Source organism: Falco naumanni, chromosome 2, assembly GCF_017639655.2.
Source record: "Falco naumanni isolate bFalNau1 chromosome 2, bFalNau1.pat, whole genome shotgun sequence".
In the NCBI taxonomy this organism is placed as follows: Eukaryota; Metazoa; Chordata; class Aves; order Falconiformes; family Falconidae; genus Falco; species Falco naumanni.
In genome coordinates this window covers 93,053,211-93,075,034 of record NC_054055.1, presented here as the reverse complement: position 1 = coordinate 93,075,034, position 21,824 = coordinate 93,053,211, and the positions used below count along the sequence as shown (strand labels likewise).

Below are 21,824 nucleotides of genomic sequence, written 5' to 3'. Positions count from 1 at the left end.
TTGCTGCCTGCTAGCCCCCTTCCATCTCCTTCACCCCACTGCTATTGCCTCCTCCCAGTAAATCTGCCCTGGGGCTCCATGAAGCCTTTTAGCAATGCCTGTAGTGTCCACACTGATCTAAGGTCTTGTAGCGCTTCCTTGAGATATTTCAAAATTTTGGGAAAATGTATAGATTCTTTTATCAAAGGGTATGTATTTTTTAAAAAAGATAGCTATCTTATTGGAACCTAACTGTTGGTTTTATTAAAATAAAAAATAATTTAAAATTCTATCTACTAAAAATCCGTCTAGCAATTTTTTTTTTCAGAGCCATATGTATTTTTAAAAATTTCTCTAGTTCTGCTGTAGATCAACAAAAGAAATTGCTATAGTTAAAGACGCATTTCCTCCTTGTAACTCGTACAGTAATCGTGGAATGGTTTGGGTTGGAAGGGACTTTAAAGATCACCTAGTTCCATGCCCCCTGCCACGGGCAGGGACACCTTCCACTAGACCAGGTTGTTCAAAGCCCCATCCAACCCAGCCTTGAACACTTCTAGGCCTTTTGTGTTTTTTGCAGTAATAGGTGATTGCATGCGCCTGATTATGTACTTTCAAGTTGGCAGTGTCCTCTCAATACTATAATAATCTGTTACCTAATTCCTTTATACTGTTATGGCACAAAGTGTATGTCTCAATTGCTGAGTTGCTGAATCCTGGAAACACTGAGGAAAGAACTTTCTGTATTGCGCGGTAACTTATAGTAATAAATGATGGACTTTGAGTGCTTTGATTTATGTGGCTTTTATGTCTGAAAATGTGGGCCTTTACAAAAGTAGTTTTTAAAAGTTTGTACCTGATTGTTTTAGTAAGGCAACATGACTTTTTAAGATCTGAAGGAAAACTTGACTTTGGGGATTGACTGAAGATCAGACACTTCCAATAAAATAAGTAGGTTTTTTCAGATTCTTTCTCTTTTGTTCTATGGTTTTAAAAATGTGGGTGCAATTGATTTCAATGCCATGTTTGTTCTGAAAGGCATGGCTGAGTTGATTTTTCCATACGTCACTTATACCTCATTTTCACAGAATCGCAGGATAGTTGAGGTTGGAAGGAACCTCTGGAAGTCATCTTGTCTAATCCCCATAGTCAAATAGGGCCACCTAGAGCCAGTTGCCCAGGACCATGTCCTGATTGCTTTTGAGTATCTCCAAGAAGGGAGTCTTTACAACCTCCCTGGGCAACCTGTGCCAGAGCTCAGTCACCTTCACGGTGGAAAAGGGTCTCCTGATGTTCAGCGGGAACCTCCTGTGTTTCAGTTTGTGGCCATTGTCTCTGATCCTGCCACTGGGCATCTCTGAAAAGAACCTGGCTTTGTCCTCTGTGCATCCTCGTTTCAGGTATTTATATACATTGGTGAGATTCATCCTTGAGTTTTCTCCTGTCCAGCTTGAACACTCCCAGCTCCCTCAGACTTTCTCCGTAGGGGAGATGCTCCCAGCCCTTCATGGTCCTTTGCTGGACTCTTGTCTAGTATGTCCATGTCTTTGTTGTACTGGGGAGCCCAGAGCTGGAGCCAGCATTCCAGGGGTGGCCTCAGGAGTGCTGAGGAGAGGAGAAGGATCACCTCCCTCGACCTGCTGGCAATACTTTGCCTGATGCAGCTCGGGGTACTATTAGCCACCTTTTGTGGCAAGGGCTCATTGCTGGCTCACATTCACCTTAGTAACCACCAGGTCAGCCCAGGTCCTTTTCTGCCAAGCTGCTTTCCAGCTGGGTACCCCCAGCATATATTGGTGCTTGGAGTTGTTCCTCCCCAGGTGCACGGCTTTACACTTTTCCTTGTTGAACTACATGAGGTTCCTATTGACATCCCTCTGGATGGCAGCATGACCCTCTGGTGTATGAGCCACTCCTGCTGGTCTTCTGCAGACTTGCTCAGGATATGCTCTGCCCATCATATAGATCATTAATGAAGATATTAAACAGGAATGGACCCAGTATTGACCCCTGGGGTGCTCCACTAGTTACTGGCCTTCATCTAGACTTTGGGCTGCTGATCACTGCTATGGGTCTGGCCATTCATCCAGTTTCCAATCCACCTCACTGCTCATCCAATCTGTGCATGAGCAGCGTGTCTGTGAGGGTCTTATGGGAGACAGTGTCAAAGGCCTTCCTCAAATGCAGGTAGACAATATCCACTGTTCTTCTCTCATCTACCAGGCTAGTCAATTAATTGTAGAAAGTTACCAGGTTGGTCAGTCATGAGTTCCCCTTGGTGAAGTCATGCTGTGACTACTCCTGGTGGTGTTCTTGTCATTCATGTATGCAGAGGTGGTTTCCAGGATAGCTGCCTCATCACCTTCTCAGGGATGGAGGTGTGCTGAGGCTGACTGGCCTGAAGTTCCCTGGGTTGTTCTTGGCCTCCTTCAGGATGAGAATAACATCTGCTTTCATCCAGCTTTTGGGCACTTCTCCCATTCATCATGATCAATCAAAGGTTATCAGGACTGGTCTCACAATGACATCAGCCTGCTCCCTCAGCACTTGTAGGAGCAGCCCATCAGGCCACTTGTCCAGTTTGCTTAAGTGTTCCCTCACCAGACTCTTTTCCACCCAGTGTATTATTCATTACTCCAGCCTTTCCCCTGGTCTCTGGGACCTGGGTTTCTGAAACACCAGTCTTGCTAACAAAGACTGAGGCAAAGGTGGCGTTGAATCCCTCAGCCTTTACTGTGTCCCCCATCTCATTCAGCAGTGGGCCTACATTTTCCCTGGTCTTGCTTTTGTCACCTGTGTAGTTACAGAAGCCCTTCTTGTTTTTGACAGTCCTGACAACATTCAATTCCAGTTGGGACTTTTACTTTACAAATATTATTTTTCTAAATATATTTCCCATTGGTGATAGAGATATCGGTATTTCAGTGGCTGCCTATAAGCCTTTTACCTGTGTACTTGGAAACTTACTATGACTTAAAATAGTACATCATAACCTAACACATTGCCTTAGAGCTTGTCAGTAGCTTTTCAGTGTAAAATAAACCAGACCAAATAGGTAAGAATAAAACATCTGTTGGAAGCAGGAATAACAGCCTTTAAGTGCCAGCCGCATTAAAGTCACGAGAGTAAGCTTCTCTGAGAATTCTTTTTACTGTGATATTTACCATTGTTATTTGCATTTTGTATCTAAGTTGATATTTAATATGCTTATAGAATGTATAGATTTATCTACAGATCTTACCCACTTTTAGGGAGGGAATTTTGCTGTTAACCCAATTTAAATCTGAAGCAATCGAGAAAGTTCTTATGAAACAATACTGTTTTCACTCTTGCATTTGTTGTCAGGCCATGTATGATGCCATTCAGAAATTGGATAAAAAATTTGACCTGCTTCATCAGAAGGTCTCAGAAATGGAGCATACTCGTGTAAAGCCACTGTTGCTCAAACCTGTGAGTACTGAAGACCCAAGACACTTACTTTTCCTTTAATCTCTCATTTCCTCTGATGCTTATTTATAAAAAACCCTCTCCTTTCATTGAGATTAAAATTAGTAGCAAAGTAGTAGACTTAAAATCCATTTCAATTAAATTATTCTGGATTTTTTACTATACTCCAGTTTCAGTCTCCTGTGTTGTTATTGATCAGTGGTCACAGAATGGTAGTGGCCCCCATCAGTCAGGGTGCTGTGATATTTCTGTTCATTCCAACACAAACAGAAACTGAATTGTGCAGGTTATGTCTTTAACTTTGGGTATCTTGGTGTTGCTGCTTTGCAAGATGTGGGGTACTGTCCAAATGTTTTTTGCAGTTAGAAAAGAGTTTATGCATCACTCACACAGGCTGGTTCAATTGACAGACTGATTTTTAGATCTCAACAGTGTTGTCACATCCATTACAGTATAGAATTGTATTTTTTTAATAAACTACCTCTTTTTCAAAATTTTTAAGGAGGTTTGATATTGAGTACATGCTACTACCCATTTTGTTCCTGTGTGGTCAATCCAATGTTAACTAAGGAGACAGAATATTGGTACTTTTAACAGTGATCTTCGAAAGGGAAACATAACAGATGATTGTCGAAGAAGGTTGTAAAATCCATAATGACCTTTGTTTGTGAACAGTACCGTGGAGCTTTTAATGTGGTAGAGGTGTTCAAGACATCAGTAAGGTCGTTTGCTCTAGGGATGGATAAAAACAATGACATTCTTGTGCTTGTCAGTTATCGATAGGATACTATATTTTAGCAAATACAATCTGCCAACCATTTCCTTAGGTTCTGCTAGCACTTTGTCTTTAAAGCCATCAGGAATGATGTATATTTAATAATAGCTATATTATTGTTGTTATCTGTGATGGGCTAAGTATATAAAGAAAGGGTGGTGGTAAAGATACTATGTTTTTTTACCAGATCAGCTTCCATAGATGGAGAAAAGGACAAGCTTTCAGGCACATAAGCCTTTCTTCAGGTCACAGATTTTTGAAGTTTAAAAAGGTGGAAAACAATCAGATTTCTGTAAACAAACAAAACCCCAACCAAAATAAAACACAAAGAGGAAACAAAGCAAACAGACAAAAAACCCAACCCAAACCCATGTGTCAGCTACATTTGGTAGCTCCTGCTCTGTGACTTGTCTTCTGAACCAGAATGTATGCTTTAGGGTGCATGTGTTTCTTAATAAAAGTACTCCAGGTGGTGGGAAGTGTAGCCCATCTCTCAGTTTTATCTGTCTTAGTCTCTTTGGAATCTTCAGTTGTAGATGGGATGTGAATGTTTAGTGTTTTCAGCTTGCAACTAAAGAATGAAGATGCAGTCAGGAGAGAGCAAATTGGTTTTTTTCTTGTTTAAAAGAAAGGTATCATGGCAGTGGAGACATCCCTTGAGAATTCAGCAGATTGGGTCAATGGCTGACAAATTTAAAATTTTATTTTGCCTATTATTTTTTTTAGAGAGCTTTTTTAAAGAGCCTTGACAAAGCTGCCTTTCTTATTATATCTTTCTCTGGCTTTTTAGAAAACAATTGTGTCAACACCCTGGGTGGAAAAAACTTGAGAAACGTGGAAGCTGATCTGATAAGCTCTTAGTGTGGGAACTACAAGTGAGAATAAAAGAAAGTAGAGGGAAGGCTAAAAAGTAATAGCACTGGCTTATTGATAGTGACTACTTCAATGAAGATTCTGTTGCCAACAGCAAAATGACTAAAATCTAGTCTTCCTGGTTTGCAATTTAAAAAAAAAAAAAGCAGCAATGTCTAATTTAACCTTTTCATTGTTTTCTGAATCACATTTGCAGAAACCAGTTGGATTTATGTACAGAAGTTCCAGTCATTTGCCCCAAGGAAAAATAAGAGTACAAAAATCCGTGGAAGGGGAATCAAGTGTTCATCTTCCTTCACCACGCCAGGGAAGGCATAGCCCAGTCATAAAAGTTGCTTTACAAAATGGCCATGTTCATGTCGATTCCACAATAAAACATGTTCAGCAGAGTCTTCAGCGTGAATCACAGCAGCCTGTTCATAGGCAGAGCCCACCACTCCCCACTATAGTTTCTGCATGTTCGTTGCATTCATCATACACAGGAACAAACAGGATACCTGACCTTTCTCCGCAACCAAATCTTCTAGCCGGCGTCATGGAAAGTACTGTCACCACTGCATCTTCACCAGTGGCATCGTCATCAATGCCAGCACCATCTGAGACCAGACTGGGAAATAATGCTGCTGTGGTGAACTACAAAAATACACATGGGAGTGTGAATGTTAGTAAAGAACTACCGTCTTCTTCAGTCTGCATCAATCCTGGCTTTGGTGAGTTCCTTTGTAATAAATACTTGGAAAGGAAGGCTAAAAAAATGCTGCTAGTATAAAAAATATGCCTAAAGAAATCTCTTTATCATTATTTAGCAAAAAATAAAGGAGAGTAACTGGCTGCCTTACAAGCGTTTCTGTAGTGGAATACTGTTTAAAACTCTTGAAACAAAGGTCATAGGAGTGTTTAACATGACAGGGATGACTTGAAAACATCTGCAGTGTGTATGCAACTGTATAGAGTACCACAGGCCTTTTGATTTACAGTGCTTTGGGTTCTTTTAAGACTAGGCCCTCTTTCTCTCTTGATACACTTGATGTAACCAATTTTTAACCTGTGTACATGTCACAGGTAAGGTATACATGCTATGCATATGTTTAAAAAGACTAAAGAATCTTTCTACGGTAAAGCTAAGTAAGTATGCCTGTATACACACCTCATAGGTAAGGTATGCATGCTATGCATATGTTTAAAAAGACAAAAGAGTCTGATTACAGTAAAGCTAAGTGAGGCTTATGCCCGTATACATGTGTTGCATTTAAGAAGGCAACTTACCTGATTGTGTGAGGGAAATACCTGTTTCCTTCTTGTGGAGGATTTTATCTGTGAAAAATCCTTTGTATTCTCAGATTCTCCGTTATTTGGTTTCTTTCAAAATACTTAATTCCACACAAAATTAAGAACTCCATAGATCATTGCATTATAATACACAAGCACAGATAAAATGGCACCATGTTTTAAAAAATAATGCATTACTTTCTAAAGTATAAATGTCCTGAGTTATGTGGAAGGCTTAGCTATGAGGTTTTGGTCGCATTTGGTCTAAAAAATAAGTTCATACAGCTGAAATGCTGTGCAAATAGTAGGTGAAATACTTAAATACATACCTATGAATCTGTAAAAAGTGTGTAAGTTACCAGTACTATGTGTGAATATACTGTTCTTCATGGGTCGTTGTCTTGAAAACATAAATGGTATCTGCATGTGTGTAAAATAGGCCAGTGCGAACATTTATATTCTTGCAGGTCTAATGTCTTTTCTTGGGTGTTCCTATTTCAGTTAGTTATGTTGGTAGTTAACATGAAACAAAAAGATATTTCTGTTACCCATTTAAAGCTGCTTTTGTGAGAGCAAAAATAAGTAATGCATAGTAGAATTAGCTGTAGTAGAGAACACATACCAAGAGTACCATAGAGGTCAAGAGAAAGAATTTGGAAAAGAATTTTTTAGCAACTTGCTTGGGTTTTTTTACTTATTTTTCTTTAAATGTTTTTGTTTTACAAAAGAGTTTGTTGGTGACCCAACGAGAAATGTTACAATGCCTGGGAACTATTTGATGAAGGCTCGGCAAAAGAGTAAACCGAAGTATGCAGCACGCTACTTAGTTAATGTCATGTTCCCCAAGGAAACGTTAGCGCGTAGCGTTATGGGAGTAAGTGCACAAGGGCGCAGAACACTGGATCCAAACAAAATTGCTGCAATAAGAGGTATGCAACCTTTCAAAATGCACAGATTTACTTCTTTAATACTTAACAAAGTTTTTAACTTAAAAGGAGTCCTTTTCTGTATGTTTCTGCCAATCATTGTCTAGCAGCTGGTGAACTGATAAATGCGGTAGTGTATGTGCTCTGCTTTGCCGTGTCTTTTGGTTTTGAAATCCCTGCTTTGTAACTCTGTGTTCATTTTTCTTCAATGTGAATAAAACAATTCTGATTTCTTCTAGTTTTGTGTACTTCATGTTCATCGGTCATGCTGACTGTTTCTAAATTTTTCATTAGAACTTACTTTGTATTTGTGTGTGGCATGGGTTTTGTGGTATTTTTGGTTGCTGTTGTTTGGTTCAGTTTGATTTGTTTGTGAGTTGTTTGGTTTGGTTTTTTATGTCCATGGTTTGCTTGGAATGAACATTAACTCCTGTTTCTTACATAGTCTTCTCTTTCTCTTAAGTTCACTTTTCTTGTTTGTTTGAGAAATGGTGAAATGGGGAAAGCATTTTTTTAAAAATGTCAACGCCATTTACAGATCCCATGGCACATATGTGTGAACTTACACATCTCCTTCTTCCTGTTTAAAAGGCCGGAGATTATTTAAGCCATGTGAAGTAGTTGCAGCATCAGCGTTACTGTGTCTCAGTTTTTTGTGGGGCTTCTGTTGGGTTTGTGGGGTTTGTTTTTGTTTTTGTTAAAGTTAGTATGATAAAACACACCCTTCCCCTAATTCTACCAGAAAATGCTTAAAAATAAAAGCGTTATTCATAGCACCTCAAAAAAGTGTCACTGCACAACTTAAATTGTAGCGCTGCTTAGCTTCGAAACCTGTTTGCTGTCTCTTTTAATTAAAGCTGCAAATCCGAAGGTTCTAAATGGAGAACGGTAATGGATTTAGGTCTCTCTTCCTAAATTAGAATACTTCTGACTACCACTTTTTCTCAGAAAGCCTAAAAAATTTTCTGTTTTATATGCAGAATTTCTTGCAATTAGCTTTCCAAGGTATGATTTGAGAGAGAATGGAAGACACTGGAAAACCTGTATCACACATGTCAATGCTATGATCCGCTATTTACATTCTGGAACAAAACCAAACCCAGTAAGTTGTCTCAAGGTGATAATTCATTAAGTACAAAGTTTATGCTTCTTTCCCAAATTAATTATTTGAACTGCTCATAATATGAGTGCTTTAATTGGAAATTCCTTGGGTTCTGTCTTCCTGTTGCTCAGTGTAGGCCTGCTGACTGCAGCACTAGTGCCATATGGGGAATACTGGAAGCACAGTCCTTTATTTTGCTCTGCCTCTTCCTGCTTCTGGGTCCAGCATTCAGTTAAGAGATGTATAAGCATAGGGTACTAAAAGGAAAGCACTGCAAATGTTGCACAGAAGTCGTGTCAATTTTGATTGCAAGCTTAAACATGTAGCTGCTAGCACTGTTTTCACAGGCTTCCCTTCAGATATATCCAGCCATGTATTTCGACTTTATATTGACTGAAACATCACTCCCAAAGCACCTGTAGCTCCATTTACCTCTGCTTCTAAAAAGATTTGTGCAGATCTGTGAATATTTAGTATCTGTTTCACCTGTGGTTTTCATGATTGAAATTCAGGAGTAACTATATTGTAAATATCTGGAATCTTAATTTATACTAAATGGGAAATTAACTGGAATGCTAATTAGAAAGCTGATAGGTTTCTCCCAGTGCATGTGCTAACCTCATTTAATGTTTCAGGAGACAGCTGAAGAGAAAGAGAAAGTGGCTGATGCTCCAGATACATCTCATTGTGCAGATTTAAATTATAATGAAGATAGTGAAGGCCGTTCTCAAAAAATGACCAGCTCCATGACTGACACATGGCAGAATTCAGGATTTGATAAGTTCCCAGAAACTTCCTACGCATTTTCGGGCAAGAAACCACAGTCTTTTGAACCTATGGGTAAACTAAGAAATTTTCATCTTCTGGATATGTGTATTACATTTTAAATGGTCAAGGAGAGGCAGAAGGTGCTACTGTAGGTGAAATTGTGTAGTAAAGGGATTTGCTGAACTGTGTGACCCTTCCTCTTAAGGCAGTCATTTGATGTGTGTGTATATAGTAACTCTTCATGGGAGCAAACGAGAACATTATCTGGCTAACAGAACGTGTGTTTGCATCTAGCAATGTTCCATAATGCATATCCACTGTAAAGCCGGAATGTTCTGCACTAAGATTCTGTTCAGTTTCTCTGAATAATTATTTTTCAAATACTATTTCACAGTTGCCCTGCAGTTCTGTTTGTTGTTTGTTTTTTTTAATTTGGTAGATATTCTACCTTAGTGGAGTAAGCCAGCTCAGAATAGAAATTGAATGGTACTGCAATTTCAGAAAAGCACACCTTTCTGTAAAACTGACGATTTAGGGCAATAAAAATCTTAAAGCAGCCTTTACACCTTTTTTTAATAAAAACGCACAGTATACAAATGCATTGGAAAAAAATCCATGTACAGCATGTGATGCCTCTATAGAACTTCAAGGAAAATGAGCTGAGGTTAGTTGCCCTTGGAAATAATTTATTTGATTAGAATCACATTGGGGTTCAATCAGATCTGTTCCTGTATCCAGGATTTGTTAGTCTGATCCAACAGACCTCCCAATTTACTAATTTTGATATTTTTTATTTTAATGTTTGCAGTGGAGTGAGGTTGAAGTAGTCGGAAAACAGAGTGAATGTTTTTTAGTTTCCTCTTACAAAATTTAAGCACTGTTAAAACAGCACAATTTTTATTTACATAAGTAACTGGAATAGCAGCATCTTTTCACCTGGGATGGAAACAATTTAGCAATCCTTAATAATGCATCTTAGGTTGCTAGCACTGTTGAAAGCCCATCAGAAGTGCTGTTACATTGTTGTAAAACAGGCAGGGTTTTTTGGCTACTTGGGACATTTGTCTGCAATATGTTGCATTTTAGTATTAGCTGTAGGGTTATGGGTTTGCTCTGGTCTTTCTAAGCAAGTACAGTAGTTTCAGGGAGAACTTCTTGTGTCCTACTTTTAGTGTGATACAGCCACTTTGAAGCATGGTTGGTATTGGATAAATAAAATCTCTCTCTTTCTGATGTCATTTTTAGAACTCATTGGGAGTCCGTGGCGCAACGTTCAGTTGCCATTCTCAGTCATTTATATAGCTAAGGGGAAGTCTCGGCCGGAGTTGTCAGCTCGCTACCTAATTCGCCATATGTTCACGGAAGATGTGCTGGTAAAAAGCAATGTATATGGCAATCTTGAGCGTGGCATGAGCCCACTGGACTGCAACAGAATTAATGCTCTCAGAGGTAAGTAAGAAAATCTCTGTTCAGATGGTAATGCGTGGAAATTAACAAGAGTGATAAAAGTTCTATCCTATAAACAAACGACGAAGCTTAAGAAGTAAGTCTGTGAAACTGTTCTGACCAGGTATTAATGCAAGCAGTGGAACAAGCTGAGAGAAAGTAGATGAAATTATATTTAAGCAACTCGAGGAAGTCTCCAGATCACAAACCTGTTTCATATGAGGAAATAAGAGTCTCCATGGCATCTGCTTGAAAGGGCAATGCAGTGGAAGGTGGAAGCAGTCCCAGAGGATGTCTGAGAGAATTTCTCGATACAGAGGCTGGGTAGGTCAGCCAGAGGTAACGCACAGCAGGTTGTGGCACCCTTCACAAAAAGGGTTAGGGTGTGATAATCAGTGGCAGTATTGCTTGTAGAGACTGAAATAATGGACTTCAAGATCCTGAGTAGAGTTGAAAAGGTCTGAGAGTACGGTAACTTAGGAGAGCAAATGAGGAAACTCATAGATGGGAGCTTGCGAGAGAGAGCTCTGAAGAGAAGAGAAGCTCATGGAAGTGGCTGATCTTTAAGGACAGCATTCTGCAAGCATGAGAAGGTCCATCCTGACACTGAGGAGAACTGGTAGAGTTGGGAGAGAAGTTTGGCTAAGCGGGGAATCCATAACTGAGCTCCAGCATTATGTAGAGATTGGAAGCAAGAACGGCTTATGAAGCAGAATTTAGCAACTGAAGCGGTTTGACCTGGTAGGTAGCTGAACACCACACAGCACTTGCTCGCTCCCCATCCTGTAGTGACATCGGGGAGAGAATTGGGGGGTGGGGGAGGAAGGGAGCAGGGCAGGGAGTTAAGTTTGTGGGTTGTGATAAAGACAGTTTAATAGGACAGAAGCAGAAAGGAAAATAATAGTAATGATAAAAGAATTAGAAAATGCAAAACAAGTGATGCACAATGCAGTTGCTTACTGTCTGCCAACTGATGCCCAGTCAGTTCCCAAGCAGCAGCCTCCAGTCAGCTTTCCTCCTAGTTTATATACTCAGCATGATGTCATATGGTATGGAATATCCCTTTGGCCAGTTTGAGTCAGTTGTCCTGGCTGTGTCTCCTCCCAGCTTCTTGTGCCCTCCAGCCTACTCGCTGGTGCGGTGAGTTGATGTGAAAAACTGAAAAGTCTTGACCTGTTTCTAAGCAGTGTTTACACTAACTAAAACATCAGGGTGTTACCGACATTATTCTCATCCTAAATCCGAAACACAGCACTACACCAGCTACTAGGAAGCAACTGAACTCTATCCCAGCAGAAGCCAGGACAGCAGCTTTGCCTGGATGTGTTGGAACGGTGTCAGGAAAGTCATAGCACAGCTAGGTTGAGACTTGCAAGGAATGTCTAGGGCAGCAAGAAGAGCTTCTACCTTTACGTTAATCATAAAAGATTGAGCAAGGAGAGTGCGGGCCTGTTGCTGAATGGGTTAAGTACCTTAGTGACAGCAGAATCAGGTTAGGCTGAAATGCTCAGTGCCTCCTCTACCTCAGCCTTCACCATGAAGATCTCTCAGGCCTCTGGATGGTGATGGTGGTGGTGGTTGGGAACAGTCAACATGTTTTTACCTAGGGTAAATCATGTTTGACCCACATGATTGCCTTCTGTTAAAATGACTGGATTTGTGGACTAGGGGAGAGCAGTGGCTGTCACTTCACTTTATTTTTATTTTTTTTAGCAAGGCTTTTCAAAACTGTCTCTGGCAATATTTGGTATTCACGTTAGGATGTTATGGTTTGGATGGGTGGACAATGTTAAAGGACTAGATGGCTGTTTGTGCTCAGAGGGTAGTGGGCCATGCTCTGCTTGGGTGTCTGACACATGGGGTACTGCAGGTGTCTGCCCTGGTATCTGGCATGTTTAATGCTCTTATCAATGACTTGGAGATAATGGAGCATGCTCATCAGGTTTGCATTTGACAGCAAATTGGAACTGTATTAACAGGTGCACAGCGAGCAGATGAAGGGAAAGAATTCTCTCCCTGTTTAACACTCGTGAGTTTGCATTTGGATCACTGCATCCAATTTTGAGTCCCTTAGTACAAGAAAAGAGGTATTGATAAAGCTGGAGGGCCACCGGAAGGGACAGAGAACTAGAGCACCTGCCCAGCGAGAAAACTGGGCTTATTTAGCCTGGAAAAGAGAAGGCTCCAAGGGGATGTAGTAGCAGCCTGCCACTATCTGTCTTCTCCGTAAATTCATTCTAAAGTCAAGTTGTTTGCGGCATTGAATGTGGGAAGATGAGAGACTGCAGGCATCAATGGAAATGAGAGGTACAGACTGGATATCACCAGACAGAAGGTCTCAGCAAATTATTTAGTTGTTTAGTAACTATGGGTGGGATAAAGGACTGCTGCAGCAGCGTTTTGAACTAGACCAGTTTGAGCTATTGGAATAACGAATCTTTACTGAAGTGCGTCTTCTCAAATAATGTGTAACAGCCGATTCCACTGTATGAATATGGACAGTTTTGCAGTTTGCTCAGCTTAAGTGAATCCAGGATGTCTTCAGGAAATTGGTGGTATTTATTCTATTTGGAAGTGCTATTCCAGAAGCAGAGAGAGGGTATGTTATGTTTGGAGTTGTAGCAGATGTTATGCCCTCTTCATTGTTCTCACTTCAGCATTAAGACTTCTGAACACTGATCCATGCTCCTTCCTGAGAGGGAATCTTCTGTCAATCTCATTTGGTCCCTCCTGCAAGACTAGATAAGGCAAGCAGAGCTGTGAGAGTAGAATTAGCATAACAGTTATGTAGCAAGTGAGGAGGGATGGGAAGCAGGTTTTAGGTAGAAAAGGTGTATGTTTCATAGTACAAAAGAAAAGTTGGCATTGTTTGGTAAGATGTAAGCATGATCAGCACAGTGATGTTGGGGGAAAGCTTGCCATGTTTTTCATGCCCATTTGCTCCATGGCTATTACAGTATCAGAGAGTTCAACATATTTGAAAAGATTTGATTGTGCTGTATGGTAATCTTTCCACCTTTTCTTTAATTTTCTGTGTTCTTGTTGTATTTTCATTGTAAAAGTTGTTTTTTTCTATGAGAAACCTGAAGAGAAAATACTTTGCCAGGAATTGTGAAGTTTAGCTTGTGGGATGTTATTTACTGGGCTGGATCCCAGGCTGCATACAGTGTCATAGAGGAGTGCCTTCAACATTTCCCAACACCACTGGCTTGATGTAGGATTTTACTCCCTCCTATGTCCTTACCATATCACTGTGGGATGGTGCTCACTGGGTTAGTAGGGTTGCATATGTGACTATTACCCTCATCTGGACAGCACTCATGTCGTGGTTTAACCCCAGCCAGCAACTAAGTACCATGCAGCCGTATGCTCCCTCCCCACACACACCCACCAGGATGGGGAGGAGAATCGGAAAAAAAGGTAAAATTTGTTGGTTGAGATAATAAAAATTTAATAATTGATATAAAATAATATATAATTGTAATGTAAAGGAGAGAGGAATTAAACCCAAAGGGAAAACAAAACCCACAAGTGATGCATGATACAGTTGTTCACCACCTGCTGACTCAAGCCCAGCCAGTCCCCGAGCAGCTATGAGCAGGCCCCAGGCAATCCCTCAGTTTATACACCGAGCATGACGTTCTGTGGTATGAAACATCCCTCTGGCCAGTTCAGGTCACCTGTCCCAGCTGTGTCCCCTCCCAGTTTCCCGTGCCCCTCCAGCCCTCTGGCTGGCAGGGCCTGAGAAACTGAAAAGTCTTTGACTTAGTGTAAGCATTACCTAGCAACAACTAAAATCATCAGTGTGTTACCAACATTATTCTCATACTAAATTCAAAACGCAACGTTGTACCAGCTACTGAGAAGAAAATTAACTTTATCCCAGCTGAAACCAGGACATCTTAGTCATATGATTTAGTTCTAGGTGGTCCTGTGAGGAGCAGGGAGTTGGATTCAATGATCCTTATGGTCCCTTCCACCTTGAGATATTCTTTGATTCATCACACTTGTTTGCAATGTGCATTTCCTAACAAATCTTGAAACTGCTTCTCCTGCATGTCTGGAGTATAGGGAGGTTGGAAGGGTGGTTAAGATCTGGACAGCGCAGCCTAACAGCTCTGCAGGTGTGGCAGTGTTGCCTCTGAGGATACAGCAGGAGTGCTAGATAAAATGGAGCTGGGACTTGCACTCCAGGGTGATGTCTGGGCATGGCTTGAGGGGGACACACCATGCCAAAAACTATTCCCAATATGGCACGATGGTACGTAAGAGTGGGCTTTCCCAAACGGTATGTACTCCTTCCCCACTAGGCTGGTAAGCTTTGCCATGCTTAAGCGTCTCCACATACTCACATGGTACACGTTCTGTTTCATGACATTTTGAGCTCAAGTGTTCAAAAGATGTATTAAGTGTGTCTTAAGGCTGCAGGAACACGACATAGGCTCCAGAGCAGATGAGAAGCAAAGTCCTCTCGGTTGTGGTTACAGCTATAGGCCGTGTCAGTTGACTCTGGGGCCAGAGGGCAATCCCTGGCCCTGTTTTCTTTACCATTATAACATAGTCTGCTTGGATGGCAGCATCAGCACCCTGAATGTAACCCTGCAAAGCAGGAAGGGGCCCCCATAGCCCTACTATAGTCCCAACAGTTGGTCAATTTCTGTGAAAGAAAAGGCGTAATTTAGAGCTGTCTCCTGGGCTGTGTGCGAAGGCTCTGTAGGGCTGGGTAGTAGGAATTCCTGTTCTCTGCTGTAGCTCTGAGGCCAAGCGTTTTCTTGAATCTGCTGTCAGGGATACAGGGGAAGAGAGCCTAGCTGCTGTTTCAGCCACCAGATTGTATATCCTTTGTCAGCCCAGTTTTATTACAGGAGCATCCAGGGAATAAAAGAACCTAAGTTGCACTCGCTCCCTGCCTTGAACCCCCTGGAGCAGAGTAAACTGCAAAAGCACAAGTTCTTCCTTCAGACCCATGCTTTTCTGGCAAAATAGGTGTCCGGGTTTGGAGCTACAAGGTAAAATACCGACCATGAACAATGATACTGTATTAGATTTTTTTACTTAGCAATGGAAGAACAAACCTGACATAATATCAGCAGCTATACCTTTCATTCTGCTAAGGTAAATCTAGATGTTAATCAGAGAAGTACAAATAGTATTGCCTTCGATTTTAAATTACAGCTGAGAATTCCTTTTTGGTGTGTATTTAAAACTTCTACAGACTTGCTTAGAGATACATGTAATTCAGCTAAGCTCAGAAGGACAATCACTCCTTAATAATTAAAAAAACCCAACCAACTGGTTTTAAAACTACTCATTTTACTTGTTCAAGGGGAGAAAGGTGCTTTAGTCTTACCTTATTTATCCAGTTGTTACTGAACTCAACTATTGGTTTACTGGTTTTGTTGCAGTATGGTAAGGTACAAGCTCTTGCAGTTTTTCTGTCACTGTTGGTCCTCTACAGCTGTTGAATTGCTGTGTTTCATTGTAATGAATATAATTGTCAGAGATTTTGAAGGAGGGCTTGGTCCTGCCAAATACTGGTCATTCTGAAATGGAGCCCGAGATTTCTTTGCTCTGGTTGACCACATTAGAAGCTGAAGTTACTCAGCACTTCAAGGGATCAAGCCGATGTACATGGTTACATGCTTGCTTTGCATATTTAATTTTTACGCTTAGACATTTTGTTACTCATTTTCAAATTAAAGAGGGTGAAAAAATATCTGCCCTCTGGCTTTACTCTTCAAGCCTTGTAATATGCCTTGCTGTCCTGGTTTGGTAGCATGCACTTGTTTTGGCTTAATTACATCCAAAAAGAGTGTATAACTTGCATAAATAACTGATAACTCACTGTTATATACTTGTTTATTTTTAGACTTTCTTCAAGAGACTTACCCATCCTTTGATCTAAAGGAAACTGGATATGATTGGAAGGCATGTGTGGCTGCCATGAACAGCACAATCCGCAGTCTCAGACATGACCATAAAAAGGCTGCAGTTGGAAACCACCAGAAAGTCTTGGCAGTGCCACCATCGAGTGCAGAGAGTCCTCCACAGAGTCCAACTTCAGTAATAAAGCCATTTGAAAGTGACACTATCAATCTTGAAGATTGAAGCTCTCTAACATCTGTCTCAAATCTTAATGTAGCAGGTTTTTATAAATCCCATGTAGAAGCCTATTACATTGAATTGTCCTATTATACTGAGTTGTCAGCAGTACGAAATAGTATTATTTTATGAGGCCAAAGTTAGCAGAAAACTTGGGAACCCTAACTCCTTGTATAAGTAGCATTTGTGCTCCTCAGAAATTACTTCCACTGTTCCCTGTAGCATTTGCAATGTCCTCTCCTCTAAAAGCACCTTCTTCTCATGATTCATTGACTCTTCTAATCAGATTAATCTTTCAAAGATGCACTGTGCATTGTCAGCAGAAGCAGATAGAAATACGGAGAGGAAAGAATGGTCCTCCTTGGAGGAAGACTCATAGCCAGCAAAATCATCTCATTCTGTGTGAGGAATGAAATTTGCTTTGACAATTGGATATTTTAAACAAAAATATCTAATGCAGAAAGGAAAAAAGAATTGCATCTAGCTAACTTCTTATATATCTCTTTTTTTGCCTCCTATAGCAGTCTTTGTTGTAGGGTAAGGAAAGAGGCAAACAACAATGTAAGTACAGTTGATCATATTTTCTTTGCTCTGATATAGCTCTACAAAAGCACAAAAAAAGCATCCAGAATAAGCAGCCCAATGGTTGGTTCTTATTTTTCTTGGTGAAAAGTAAAAGAAAATACTTTTTCAGGGGCTTGGTCTGCTGTTCCGTGGCATATGTCTCATCCACTGGTGTGGATGTCTACAAGAGGCAAATGTGCTGCAGCTTTCATTAGAGGATTTGGACCCTGATTCAGATTGGAGAAATAGTAATTCCAATCAGCTTCAAGTCATTGGTCCTTCAGTTACAAATGTGGATGTGTGCCATACTGTTGGTATGCAGTCAGAGAGGCCAGTGTCAGTGGTACACCTTCACAAGCTCCTAATCAAGGCTAGACACATTTGCTTTGCTGTCTGGGTTCTAGAGACTTGTCATCCTGCCTTTAACTTTCTGTCATGAAAGATGTGCAGCAATTATTCAGAGTAGTTGAGGTTGGAAGGGACCTTTGGAGGCCATCTGATCGCTCCCCTTGCACAAACAGGGCCACCTAGAGCCAGTTGTCCACCACCACCATGTTCAGACAGCTTTTGAGTATCTCCAAGGATGAAGACTCCACAACCTTCCTAGGCAGCATGTGGAGTCACTGTCACAGTAAAAACCTGTTTCTTGATGTTCAGATGGAGCCTTCTGTGTTTCAGTTTGTGGCCATTGCCTCTGGTCCTGTCACTGGGCACCACAGAAGAGCATGGTTCTGTCCTTTGGGCTCTGTCCTCTTTGCAACTTCCCCTCAGGTATCTGTATACACTGGTGAGGTCCCCTTGAGCCTTCTCTTCTCTAGCCTGAATAGTTCCAGCTCTTTCAGCCTTTCTCCACAGGGGAGATGCTCCCAGCCCTTTGGCACCTTTCATGGCTGTTTGCTGGACTCTGTCTAGTATGTCCATGTCTTTGTTGTACTGGGGAGCCCAGAGCTGGAGCCAGCATTCCAGGGGTGGCCTCAGGAGTGCTGAGGAGAGGAGAAGGATCACCTCCCTCGACCTGCTGGCAATACTTTGCCTGATGCAGCTCGGGGTACTATTAGACTTTGTAGAAAGGGCTTGTTGCTGGCTCCTGTTCAACTTAGTGTCCACTAGGACGTTCCAGGGTATACTCTTTCCCAACATCCAAATCATTAATGAGGATGTTGAACAGGACTAGACCCAGTACTGACCCCTGGCATACTCTGCTAGTCACTGGCCTCCAACTAGACTTTGTGCTGCTGATCATCACCTTCTGGGCCTGGCCATTCAGCCAGTTTCCAGTCCACCTCACTTGCCTGTTCATTCAGCCTGTACATCAGCAGCTTGTCTGTGAGGACTTATGGAAAAGAGCACTGAAGGACTTCCTCAAGTCCACTGTTCTCTGTATCTACCAGGCTAGTCATTTTATCATAGAAGTTTATCGAGTTGGACAAACATGACCTTCCTGGCTGAAGCCATACTGGCTATCATCAGACTACTACAGATGATTTTCTTGTCCTTCATCTGCCTGAAATGCTTTCCAGGATAACTGCTGCATCACCTCCCCAGGAACAGAGGTGAGGCTGACTGGCCTGTAGTTCCCAGGGTCCTCTTCCTTGCCATTCTTCGCAACATCTGCTTTCATCCAGTCTTTGGGCACCTCTCCCATTCACCATGATCAATCAAAGATTATCAAGTGTGGCTACGCAATGACATCAGCCAGCTCCCTCAGCCCTCATAGGTGCACCTCAGACCTTATGTATGTCCAGTTTGCCTAAGTGTTCCCTGACCAGCTCCTCTTTCACCCAGTATATCTTCCTTGCTCCGGCCTTTCCCCCTCGTCTCTGGGACCTAGGATTTCTGAAGGCCAGTCGTGTTAGTGAAGGCTGAGGCAAAGCAGCTGAAAAGTGCCTCAGCGTTTTCTGTGTCTTATGTCATCAGGTCCTCGGTCTCATTCAGCAGCGGGCCCACATTTTCCCTGGCCTTCCATTTGTCTTCTAGGTACTTATAGAAGCCCTTGTTGTCTTTGACATTCCTGGCCACATTCAATTGCAATTGGACTTTAGCTTTCGTAACTTCATCCCTGACTGCTCAGTGTCACTGCATTCCTCCCAGGTTATTTGTTTTTTTTTCCACCCTTTGTATGGTTCCTTTGAGTTTGTCCAGAACCTCCTTTTTCATCCACACAGGCCTCCTGGCATTTTTGCCTTAATTCTTGTTTGTTGAGGTGGATCTCTCTGGAGCTTGGAGGAGGAGGTGATCTTTGGATTTCTTTCTTGGGCCTGTCTTCTCTCCAGGGCCCTAATCCCATAGGACTCTTCTAAAAAGATCTTTGAGGAGACCAAAGCCTGCTCTCCTGAAGTCCAGGATTGTGAGCCTGGTTTTGCCCTCCTCCCTCCCCTTGGGATCCTGAACTCTACTATCTGATGGTCACTGTGGCTAAGGCTGCTTTTGACCTTCACATTCTGAACAAGCCCCTTGTAGGTGAGTATGAGGTCCAGCAAAGCTCCTTGTTGGCTTCTCTGTCACTTGGAGGAAGAAGTTATTGTCAAATATTCATGCCCCTGCCTTTCCTTTCTGTCCACACAAATAGCACACAATAGTGCACTGAATTATATATTAAAAAAACCCAACCCAAACCCAAATAAAATTACATGGATGTTGAACTCGTTAAGATTAATTACTATATATATTCAATTTCACATCCCCCTCAGTTTCATTTGTAAGTTGAAATTCACCAGCAGTAACTGCAGAAGTTAATAGCTTTTTTTTTTTGTTGGATGGGTTCTTTGTTTTGGGTTTTTTTTTTTGGTTTTGGGTTTTCTTGTTCTGCCTGTTTTCAAAAGAGGAAGTATTGGTTACACGCCTTTCTGTTACTTGTTTTTCCAGCATCAGTTACCCAGTCCTCACAGTTTATGTATTGGCTGACTGGTGCATGAACTTGCCTTGTATTATGTCTGAGCACAGTCTCAGGTGTCCGGCTTTTTCACAGAAAGAAGTTTCTTGAAAGGCTGACACAGGAAACCGATCTCACCTCAGAAAGTTGATGCAACTGTGGCTTCCAAAATTAGGTCTCTGTACATAGCAGAACAAGGTTTAACTAAATCTGTCCTCCAAGGCAAAGGTTTCATGGTTTGGGGTTTTTTGTTAGCAATAGGATAAAATAGTGAAGCTACTTGTTCTCACATTTTTCATAACAAACAGACTGTTTATTATATACAGTATATGATCAGCTTTCTTATTGCAAGTTAGGATATGCAATGGCATTATTAATTTAAGTTTCACTTACCACCTCCTTGCAGAAGTCTTTGGTAGAATTTAAGAAACAGGCTGAATTTCTGATTATTATTTTTTTTTAAACTAAAGTGTACTGCAGATCTGGTTGTTCTGGTTTGCTACTAAAAATTTCTGCTGTTACTGTTCTATACAATCATTCTTGTAAATATCAAGAACTTTGTTGTGTGCAGATATTACTAGTTCCAAACCTCAGAGAAAGCCAAAAATGCTTATATTTTTTCAGTAGTTTTATGAAACTTTTTCACTGTCCTTCACAGATTTTAATGGTAAGAATGATATATTTATTGAATGACCCGTCTGGCACTGAAATATCTTAGTGTGGTGCGTACCTATAGCTTCCATATTGAGAAGAGAATTCAATAATTGAATAAAAGTAGAAATAGTTTTCTGTTTCTGTTTCAACTATCAGTTTTTGCTAACTTTTATAAAAACAAATTACAGTATTTTGCTGTTAGGAATAAAGTATTTTACAAATAAAACTAGCATTTAGTTCCTTGACTACATACATGTGTTTGAAGTGTTTCTTGCACCATGGATCTACTATTCGGGTACAGCTTCATCTGAAAAGATTCTTTAAGTCTTCTTTCAAGAACCAGGACTTTGAGGAGATCTTCTGATTGAGGTGAGATGATTTGCAGATTTAGACTGCCTTAACTGGTTGAGGAAACGACACCGAACTCTTTCGCACTTTACTTGTCAGTTACAGTTTTGCGTGCGCTATCTGAAATGGAGGTTTCCACAAAGGGGTAGAAGTTGAGTAAAATTTTTAAGAAACTCCTTTAAATTGGTTTATTTTTAGTAGATGAGGCCTTATTCACACAGTGGAGTCAGTTTCTGCGTTAGACTTTATTCAAGGCATAAAACTGGGCTGGAAGGTAATCTGCTCATTTGGAACGCTGAGAAGTCACCACCTGTCCTTCATCTTGGTAGCGTTAATACCTGTCCCTAATGCAATGCGAGTCTGTCCTCCACGCAGTGGAGCTGGGCCACTTTGTTCATGCACGTTTGACATCTCTGGATTTGAGATGAAACTTCATGTAGTTTGTGTGGTACTTCTGGCATCAGACGTGACAGCCCTCTAATCTGGTACTCTTCACGTCCAGGATCTGGTGCACGTTTCCTGATGACATGTAAAATGTTATGTTTTCTTGATTAATCTGTTGTAGCCCGGTGAGTGGTGGTGCGTAGAGTATTTTCATACAATATATTAATATATTGCATGTATAACTATGCTGTGCAAAAAGATAATATCTTTTATGTGTATTATACAACTGTGAAGATACTTTATTGATTTCCATTT

General features: G+C 41.1%; 1 protein-coding gene across 5 annotated transcripts in view; it reads left to right on the top strand.

Moving 5' to 3' along the window:
- BEND2 (BEN domain containing 2) overlaps positions 1-21,027 on the top strand; it is a 33,706-nt gene extending 12,679 nt beyond the window's left edge. For 4 of the 5 annotated variants that reach the window (XM_040582649.1, XM_040582653.1, XM_040582651.1 and 1 more), the window contains exons 6-12: positions 3,325-3,429; positions 5,271-5,784; positions 7,072-7,272; positions 8,250-8,371; positions 9,007-9,211; positions 10,385-10,588; positions 16,455-21,027. In XM_040582649.1, coding sequence (XP_040438583.1) covers positions 3,325-3,429; positions 5,271-5,784; positions 7,072-7,272; positions 8,250-8,371; positions 9,007-9,211; positions 10,385-10,588; positions 16,455-16,693 — 1,590 coding nt within the window. In that variant the 3' untranslated portion in view covers positions 16,694-21,027. Of the gene's footprint in view, positions 1-3,324; positions 3,430-5,270; positions 5,785-7,071; positions 7,273-8,249; positions 8,372-9,006; positions 9,212-10,384; positions 10,589-10,709; positions 11,409-16,454 lie in introns of those variants that run through there. The other variant, XM_040582650.1, reaches the window with a different exon arrangement.
- The last annotated feature ends 797 nt before the right edge of the window (positions 21,028-21,824 follow it).